This window comes from Polyodon spathula, chromosome 25 (genome assembly GCF_017654505.1).
Source record: "Polyodon spathula isolate WHYD16114869_AA chromosome 25, ASM1765450v1, whole genome shotgun sequence".
Lineage (NCBI taxonomy): Eukaryota > Metazoa > Chordata > Actinopteri > Acipenseriformes > Polyodontidae > Polyodon > Polyodon spathula.
The window spans coordinates 644,054-654,394 of record NC_054558.1 but is presented as its reverse complement, the minus strand read 5'-3'; the positions used below and the strand labels follow the sequence as shown (position 1 = coordinate 654,394).

At 41.3% G+C, this 10,341-nt stretch overlaps 1 protein-coding gene across 1 annotated transcript; it reads right to left on the bottom strand.

Annotated features, from left to right (window-relative positions):
* Nucleotides 1–1,444: 1,444 nt before the first annotated feature.
* Nucleotides 1,445–5,338, bottom strand: LOC121299631 (transcription factor Spi-B). The gene is made up of 6 exons (XM_041227481.1): nt 4,921–5,338; nt 4,629–4,669; nt 4,013–4,208; nt 2,905–3,029; nt 2,242–2,389; nt 1,445–1,779 (listed from the first exon to the last, which is right to left on the bottom strand). Exons 2-6 carry the CDS (start codon nt 4,656–4,658, stop codon nt 1,466–1,468), a joined length of 813 nt encoding a protein of 270 aa, XP_041083415.1. The 5' UTR covers nt 4,659–4,669; nt 4,921–5,338; the 3' UTR covers nt 1,445–1,465.
* Nucleotides 5,339–10,341: the final 5,003 nt, after the last annotated feature.

Sequence of the window (10,341 nt, the reverse complement as noted above, 5' to 3'; positions counted from 1 at the left end):
ACTTGCTGTATGTTTTGATTTCCTCTCCCAGCAAATTGGAGTTGAAGACTTTTTTTTTTTTTTTTTTTTTTTTTTGGCTTGAATTTTGCTTATTAACATTATAAATTGAAATCGTAATATTATTATTGGCCTTATATTTAGATAAATAAAGCCATCTACGACAAGGAAATATTTGAAAGTTATATTTGCCAGGAGAACCTTGTGCATTTATTATTATTATATTATTATTATTATTATTATTATTATTATTATTATTATTATTATTAACAATAATAATAAAACTATAAGAACCACTTGTAGGAATGCAAAAAGCAAACTACGGTGCTGCTTTCAGTCTGTGCATCTCTTATGACACCTTGTGGCTACAAAAGTGAATTACAGGCAGGTTTCCCTAAAATAACCATGCGCTTATAAACATGAGGCTGGGCACGAACTGGCGAACTATTTACATATTAAATGATACACGCACACGCACACGCACACGCACACACACACACACAAAGGGTCTACTAAAACTCAGTAAAACATTAACCTTACAAAACTCCCTTTACAATCCTAATAAGTAGTTGATAAGATATCTTGGTCTGCTGCCTCTGTTTATCTAGCTGATGGTAATTCACTCATGTAAAAGCTAAACGCTACCAGATGTTACACCCGAGATCTGCTACAGCGTTAATCCTGCTCCTTACACTTACAATGCAACTGCTGCTGCTCCCTGTAAAAGCTGTTCAAGGCTCTGCACACAAAGGTGCCCGAGATTATACAGGAGCGTGCCTGTCTCGCACAGCGCCGGGCTGGCAAACCATTACTGGTGGAAGTGTGCTGTAGGGATTCTTCACAATGGCTGTATACAATCTGCAACCACATTTACTTCTTTAAAATGTCAATGCCAGGATACCTGGGGAACACTTTCCATTAAGAGCCTGTAATCCCTGTGTGTTTACACGGTAGTTATAGTAAAGACTTGTGCATCTACACTTACTTATAATATTACTATGCACAATTACTGCAGCATCTTTCTGTCCTCAAGCAAAAGCACGAATGAGAAGTCGTACAAACGATACAAACGGTGTTTGTTTTACAACAAGAACATTTTATTAAAAAAAACAACAACACACGTGAACAAGTTAGGCAGGTGTTCCAACATGAACATTACAGCTACTTATAAAGTAGTTTACCATTTCAAAATAAAAAAAAGGTAATCCTTAGATTTACAGAAATATTTCCAAAGCCCAATGACTTTCCACTTTCCTCAGCGCCTATGATTGTAAACTAGATTTCACCATGGCAATTTCACCTAAAAAAAAAAGACACAGTTCTACCCGATCAGAACTCTGATTAAATTTACAAGCAAGCGTTGCGTGTGCTTTTCAGATCTCAGCGTTTTACACTGCAAGTTACAAGGTTAGTAAATACTCAGTATTTATGTGTTTTTCCAGAGGTGCTCCCCTGACAGTCCTCTCTATCACTTGCTCCCTCTTTTTATCTCTCCCTGTAGTCTGTTCAGAATGAAATCGCTGAACTGGTAGGTGAGCTTCCTCTTCACTTTCGAGATCTCCCCGCTCCGGGAGTAATTCCTCAACGCTCGGGCCATCTTCTGGTAAGTCATGGTCTTCCGATTGCCTTTCCTGCGCCCCCACATCTCGGCGAGTTTCTCCTTGTTCTGTGAGGAGAACTGAAACCTGCCGCTGTGAGACTGAACCCACCAGACACAGGGTCGCATCTCCGGGGTCTGGAGCATCTCATAGAGAAACTGGAAGAGGCGCTCTTTCTTTTTACCTGGGCGTTTGAGAAGAGAGCGAGAGAGAGACCTGCCAGTTAGAAAGACCTTGCGCAGTGCCGATGCTGAGATCTGCAGGAGAAACAGCGGGCGCCCACGACAGTGCTGCCAATGCGAGTAAGATTCGTTTTTAATCACGAACCCCACAAACACACTTTTGTAAATGTTGTTAGTGCAGTTGTATATCAGTGATTGTATGTAGTATCACAATGTGCATTCATTAACATGAATTCATTTTTATTTTATTTCTGAATGCTGAAATATCCTTCCATTATCAAAAGCCCGAAACAAAGCTCATGATGTGATGTGATCAGATGGGATGACAGGGCAGTGCAAGCACAGCTAAGCCATGGTCACCTGTAGATCAGCTCTGGTACACTTCCATCACTTCACTACTCTCCATATCACACAGGTACCTCCAAATACATGCACGACTGCTGCTGGGTTCAAAGAAGACGTACCAATGGGGGACGAGAGCTGGGGGCTGCTGCTGATTTTCTTTGCTCTTCTGTCCAGGGTGGGGAGGTCATTGTCATTGGATGCAGAGATCATGGACTGGGAGTCTGAATCGCTGCTTGGGCTCACTTCATACCCAAACTGGCAGCAGCCCTGCAGAAGAGTTCAGAAGGGCGTTAGGGGGCTCAGTATACAGAGTCATTCAGGGAAGAGCGAGGGAATGTGCTGTGGAGCACTACGGCACCATGTGAAGCAAGTGTCAAGTATTACTGCAAATGGGTAGAGAGGCTAATCAACGGTACATCACACGCCCATGACATCACATGCCCATGACATCACGCGACCATGACATCACACGCCCATGACATCACGCGACCATGACATCACGCGACCATGACATCACATGACCATGACATCATACAACCATGTGAGGTACTAGCGTACTCTAGTGTTGGCTTTCAGAACTACCCTCAGTGAAATGCTGGTCATAATCAGGAGTTTAAACAACAGATCTGCAGACTCGGTCGGGCTTATTCATGCTTGCATGAGAAGGGCAGTCGTTGAAGAGCAGATATTTTCTAGCAGGCGTTGAGAGTTACCAAACTGAAAGCTGACTTCTTGAATGCCTCTTTGTTTTCTAATCTCGTGCATTGATATGCTGTACTCACCCACTCGACGCTGGCAGTGCTGTGCCAGGCGGGGGCTTGCGCTTGCCCACAATATTCAGAGCTGGGGTTTGAAAGCGTGCTGTAAAGATGCCACTCGTAGGGAAACCGGCCAGACCAGCTGTTCTCTAATAAAACAAAAGGAGAATTTTACTTTTTGAATGGTAAACAAGCCTAGAACTAGATTTCATATATTTCATTTGAACATCAAAAATATCCTAGACAGACGAAGCACACGTTTTGATGGATAGTTTGCAGAATCTATACAATGCAGAAAGATTCACTAAATCACTGTCTCAGTGAGGCTACACACCAGACTGCACCATGGGATTTGCATGCTGTGCTGATGCGATCATCATTTTAATTTGCTTATCACGTTATGCTGGTTTGAATACATTGCAACAGATTTACCAGCAGCCCCCGCCCCCCAGTAAGACTGTTCACTCTCTGTTTTCACAGGAACGGGAGTTGTTTGTAGATTTTCTTTCCTACTGCACTGTGGGATGCAAAATTCTCATGTCAGAAAAAAAGGCTGATCCCAGACAGAATAAAATCATGTTCATTGGAACAGGATATAATGAATTCTCTGATATACTGAATTCTCGGATCTATTGAATTTTCTAAGGTGTTATTTCTGCTAATCGACCGCAAATGGAAATGAAATCAAGACTCAGAAATAACAGCAAATTTAAGAGGAGTAAAATCAAACACCCAGACCTGCCTGCTTCTGTACAGTTGATTGACACCATAAACTTGGACAGGCTGCTGCTGTAATGATTCAAACAGTGGTCATGCTGAGATGCGCCGCTGTCTGATTATTTGAACAGACCCCTGCTCTTCTCAGGTTGCCTGAGTTTTAGTGAAAGTCTGTAAAGTAGTGAATTCATTGGATGGAAGTCTACTCATATCTCAGTCGTGTTTGTTTTTCTGTAGACTTTACCCTCAGTTTATCAGGTCAGGAATGTGATTGAATTTGTTTCAGCATGTCCTGTAAATACACAGGCTGCACTCGCTCCCGGTAACTGCACTCATGAAGTGTGATTAAGTAATGGTGTGCTTGTTCTGATTGCAGAGTGCTCTTCAGCAGCGTTCTGGAAAGTCCCTCTCTTACCTATACTCCGGGTTTCTTCCTCATTCCAGCAGCGCTCTCCTGGCTCGGGCTGGACCTCAGCCACGTGTGTGCTCGCACTTCTCTGTTCATTTAAATACTCTTCAATGACATCCAGGTCCATGTCAGCAGCAGCAAACGAGTTGGACGAGTCTGAATCACTGCTGGTGCTGACATCACAGCAGGGAGAGAAGGGGAGCTGTGCAAAGCACACCACTGTTAAACATACAGACAGACAGACAGACAGGCAGATAGACAGACAGGCAGACAGACAGACAGACAGACAGACAGACAGGCAGACAGACAGACAGACAGACAGACAGATAGACAGACAGACAGATAGACAGACAGACAGACAGACAGACAGACAGAGACAGACACATAGATAGATAGATAGATAGATAGATAGATAGATAGACAGACAGACAGGCAGACATTCTCTATGCAAGTTCGCTTTGAGAAGAATCTGAACGAAGATACACTCAATAAACCAAATCAGTATCAATTAATTAATTAATCAAGCAACTTCTTTAACTATTGTCTTAGTCCCCAAAAATCAGAACTGTAGCGATTATACGAGTAATGACTTAAAAAAAGAAATCTATAGTATAGTACTTACCATAGTAACATTTTGCAGGGGAGCCAACATCTTTAATAAATCTGAAAAAAAGTGGTTCATGAACAATTATTATTATTATTATTATTATTATTATTATTATTATTATTATTATTATATATTAGTAGTAGTAGTAGTAGTAGTAGTATTATTATTATTATTATTATTATTATTATTATTATTATTATTATATTTAACAGCCTTAAGAATACAATTAGCAATTCTAAATAAATAGCAGTTAGAATAATACAACACTTTACAGAGAAAATCTGCAAAATGAAACATGACACGGTACCTTGAATGAAAAGGAAATAAAAACAGGACTGAATGGGAGTGTGGAATTAACCCTCTCACTGCGTTCTTGGAAAACAGAGCAAACCCGCTGTGCTGCTGTGTGTGTAGAAGAGGAAGCAAGGCGATTACATCCAGTACCGGCCGTCACTTCTCCTGCACTGAGCACTCCTTTGTACCGCAGCTTTATATCATGCTCCCAAAATCCCCTCACGTTCCCTGCCAAACAGGCGTCCAATCTTGCTTTGATTCTTATCAATTTATGCAAAGTTTCTCAGACAATCAAACTGACAAGCAGATTAACAACCCCCTCTTATCTGCTACCTGGGGCAGTTCCTGGTCGCTTTCCACTTTGGGAACTGTGTAATATTCCGCGGCTCTGCCCCTCTGTGTTATTGTGTTTGCTGCCGTTTGCTCCATGGAAAGGGCTTCATGCTTCTATGATGTAGGGTGCTGCTAATGTACTAGCAGCAGCCCTACTGTGAGATTACTAATATTCATGAGCAGGAGTTTGGAGTGCAGTAAAACCATATGGTAATAATGCCAGGTCATTTCCACCTACTGAATATATAGGGGATCCTTCTGTTCATTTATTCAGTGTTAACACATTCACAAATTGCTTTTTTTTGTCTATAGTTTATTATAAACTAATTTAAAGGATCGGCAAAAAATGTTCAGCAAACATGAGAGGCTGACCCTGCTGCATACAACTGAAAAGCAAGTCCTGAACTAACATCGAACAAAGGGAAAAACAACAGCAGCAATAAGAGCCATTCAGAGTCAGATATATCACAGGGTGAGGGGCAATGCAGACCATGGAAACTGGAATCGGAACAGGCTTTATTTCCAGTCACTTTGCACTTTTGCGTTTGATTTATTGTGCAGCGTTTTGATGGGTCCCATCGAGATGTTGTTTTTATGGTTGGCCTTGGGGTCAAATGCGTTGTAAAAGTATAGGTTTTATTATTATTTATTAGTATAATATATACACAACTATTAAGAGCCGCTACTTCAAAAGCAGATTTCATGACCTCAGTTTTGAAGTCTCTTGGGACAGGGTGAGGTGCCCCCCTCATGTGCTATTGTTTGATTTGATTCATTTCTCTCACGCACTGCAGAACTGCTCTGGGTAGCAAGGGGATGGTATCCCACCGCTGCCACCGCATGTGACGGGACAGCTGATAAAACCAGGGAGTCCCACCAATAAGAAACAGATCCAGACAATTATTACTGAAGCAGGATCGCTACAAAAAACAAATCAATGCAAATGAATGAACAAATGAACCCACTTACCCACCACACGTGATTTCCGACCCCTCACCAGTCTCCTGATACAAAACCCATCTCTTCAGTGTTACAATGTATTTGATTATCCCTCACAGCCCTCTGTTTTTATTTCTCACATGCAAATGAGTCTGTCTATTGTGCAGTTACACAGCGCTTCCGCCAGTTTCACCCGATGAAAATGCAGAGAACAAAGCAAACGAGACCAGCTACTTTAATGCAAAAGAGTTACTCATTAAACAGTTTGAGATACTGTGATGTACTGTTTTTAAATCTGTCATCTTTAGTTGCTTTTGTGCATTTTCATTTGCAAGTGAACTGTGACAACAGGGTCTTATCATACAGGGTATTTAAATCGACTGTTAAATTGCATTGCCTTTTACGTTTTACACAGTTCTGTGCATGGGTCACATTTTCATTTCATTTTGCTGTTGGGTCGTTAATGGTGTATTTTACAGACTGCTACAATACGTACCGGATTTAAAAGAATGTTCTGTATTGCAGTCCACGTGTCCAGTCATCTCTTTTTGCAAGTGATATTTTCAGAATCCCATCCTTCTGAATTAAAATACTTCTGTTTGAAAATATAGTACTGTACCAACAGAAACCGACTGCAGTACCTCTAAAGAGAATTCTGCTTTTTTCAGCTATGGATTTTTGACACTGTATCTTTTTGTGTTCCCTGAAAAACGGACACGGGTTGCAACGGGTCAAAATGAAGGAATCGTCACATTCTTCGCTGAGGTCCACATTTGCTAGGGTCGGATATATGAGTGCTGACTGTATATGCTTTCATAACATAGTCCTAAATGAAGGGATACAATCCCATATTCACCTCGAGTCACACAATAGGAACAATGCTAAAGTGCAAATACTATTTTTCTTGTTTTTTTTTTTTGCAAAATACACACTGACCAAGTCTCCTCAAACAGAAGAGCGCTTTACACGTGTCAACAACTCGTAGCCACGACAAAGACAGATAAGGCTGCTGTAACAAGAAATGCATTGTATGAACAGGGACTCCGTACGCGAGGCAGACCTTCTGTAAATTGGTAAGGGTTTCAAAATAAAAGGAACTGGGTAAATCGCTCAATATAAAACTGATTACATAAAAAATGCGTGATAGGGAAAGAAAAAAAATACAAATGCCCTGTCAGTTGTAATCACATTGAAACAACTGGGTCTGTTTTATTTGATCAGGTGTTCAGTGGTGCTAATCAATAAACACAGCAATAAAACCGTTTCTGTTAGAGGTCTTTGTTGCGTGTTTCGTTGTATTATCCACACTAACTCCTGCTTACGGGGTCGGATCCCTCCTGCACCAGTCGAGGGGCCCGTGTTACTAATGTTAGGGGTGCATTCATTATTCTAAATATCATACCGCTGTTTTTATAAAAGATTAAACCGAGCTCGATTTGACAGCAATACTGCATTGCATTTCAGAATGAGTTTTCTTCTTGACTGATATTATGCTGTAGCTAAGGGTTTCAAATCTACTCCGCTGTTTTTGCTAGCTTTAGTACCCTCTATCGATGTTTCGATCAGCTCTTTTTAAAATGCACTCTACACGACTCGTTACAGGTCGTGGTTTTAAACCCAGGAGCCCAGATTTAAGAAGGGCTACTTCATTAACCAGCCGTACCAAAACAAAACGTTACTACAGCGTGTCATGTAACCATCCTGGATAACGCCTTCAGCCCGAAGCACCCAGAGACCAGCAGCTTGAATTTCAGGGATTTCCTCGCTAACATGGTAACAATCGGTCCGTGTTTATCAACACCAACGAGCACCGTGGATATTTCACCTGAAGGAATTTCCTCATGTCTTGTAATTCACTGCAGTGTCGCTTTTCGTTCCCCACCTGCAGAAGCGCAGTTGGTATTTTCCCCATTCGGAACTTCCACATTGCATCTATGATTATTATTTATTTATTTGAGCGGGATTTCCCTTTTAACTTTTAAAGGGATTTGCTAAGCCTGGCTGAGCCCTTAAGAACCGCGTGCAGATCCAGGTAACCCTCACAGGTGTGGTACCAGTATTAGCATAACAGCCTTTTCACAAGCCCTGCGTTGTTCTGCTGTGACCGTTCAGTTTCCCATGATCGTTATTCCTCTAATTCAGAAGATGCTTTTCTCCCGACATGGCATTATAAGCTCAGACAGATCGGGGTGAGGTTCAGGACAGGAAGTCCCTGGCCATACTGCGTGGCACACACACCAGCGTTTGGTGACAATTCATTTGAACATTTTCCATATATATATATATATATATATATATATATATATATATATATATATATATATATATAATTTTACTAAGTGAGTGTGGGGTACAATAAATGAATTGTGAACGAAAACAAAAGCGAAACAGCGCCCCCTCTTTCAATCGCTGTGGTGGAGAGCCGCAGTTAAGAGGCGGCGGTGTTCCCTTCTTCTTACAGTGACAGTGGAACGGCATTACTGGGCAAACAGGAGTTCCGAACATGCCTTCTTATCACTGGCTCTGCAAAAGAAGAGGCTGCATTGCATTTGAATCCACCCCTGCTGAGACACGCTTAGCCAGTGGAATAGAGCCTGCAGCTTCATGAAGGGCAGGGTATTACATCATGCTTTGTGCATTCTGTACAAAAATACAAAGTGTCTCTAATAAGACAAGCTGATCACAAGCTGCATGCTCTGGTATTAGCTCGACGTACGCGCTCTATAGCTATACGCCATATATATATATGCATATATATATATCTATCTAATATTATATATATATAATATATATATATATATATATGCATGCCTAATTGATGGAGCTACTGCCTAAAGCTAACATCCCATAATTGACAGAGCATTTACAATGCTTTGAAAAGGGCCCCCTGTGTTTCCCGTGATCTATAAGACCGATGGTTTGAAAGGAATTGTAGAATCCTTCGTGGAGCCCAGTCCTACCAGGTCTCTGCCAGTCTGCACTCCAAGGATATCTGCTCTTCACAATTCCGCTGTTGTTTTTTTTAAAGGGTTTCTAGGAAGCTATTCAGCTTTTTTACGTCACGTGGGAGCGCTTGGGAGTAATTGACAGAATTTCATGTCTCTTGTGTTGAGTTTTTAAACCAATACAGTAAAGAAAACTAAGGACATGTGAATGGTGAGATTGTCTTTAGCAAACAAACATTTGAGTAGCGTGCAAACTCTCACATGTTCACAGAGCTTTGGTTGAAGCGTCATAAATGGAGCTTTTCCGTCGCCCATCTGTGACAGATTATAAAGTTTTACTGGAAGATAATATTTTTACAACAGCTATTGAAATTAACAAAAAGGATTTGCAGCCTTGTAAATTTACCCTAAAGCTTTATAAATCAGATGTGAAACACTGAGTCATAAACATTTACAAGTCCTGAACCAACAAAGCAGGATTTACAGCAACTATCCAAGAAGATATCAACAAGGCAATACTGGAATTGCAGTGTGAAAACATGAACTGTTACCGTGTTAGCTACGCATTTACCACTGTGACTGCAACGCAGGCTGCGTCCTGAAGAAATGGTGCTTTGACATCATTCAATAGAAATCTTCCAGCATTATTGTGCACCGTTACAGTGTTTACCGTGTAAATCTGTTTGCATGATATAACCCAAACCCACTTCTGATACAACTGTGCATTTACATATGCAAAAAGATTCACACATGAAGTGCATTGCAACTGTGCACAGTAACACTGTTATGATGTGTAGGCACCAATGCAGTTACTAAGTAACCACTATGTCAATACACAGTACTCAGAAACACTTAAAATTCTACTAATTTCTGTTTGTTTTCTAAACCATCTCTTTGATCTAAACATTGTCCAGGGTTTTATATAGTCGCTGGGTTCCCAGTCGACATCTGTTCCCAGTTCTTAGCTGGTCAGCAGTGGTTGCTGGAATTTCGTATTGCACATTGGTAGGGTTTTCAAGAAGCCTGTCTGTACTGTGTAGCATGTGTGTCAGATCTGAGCTACCTTCATTCTGTCTTTCTCTAACAGCTCTGATACTGACCTGCCCTGGGTCTGAGATCCCCTGCAGAGACCAGCAGTCAACTCAGGGCTGAACCGAGGCTTTCAGAGGTGTGAAGCATCGCAGGAAGGTTTCTGAGCCCCTGCACCACCTGGCCCT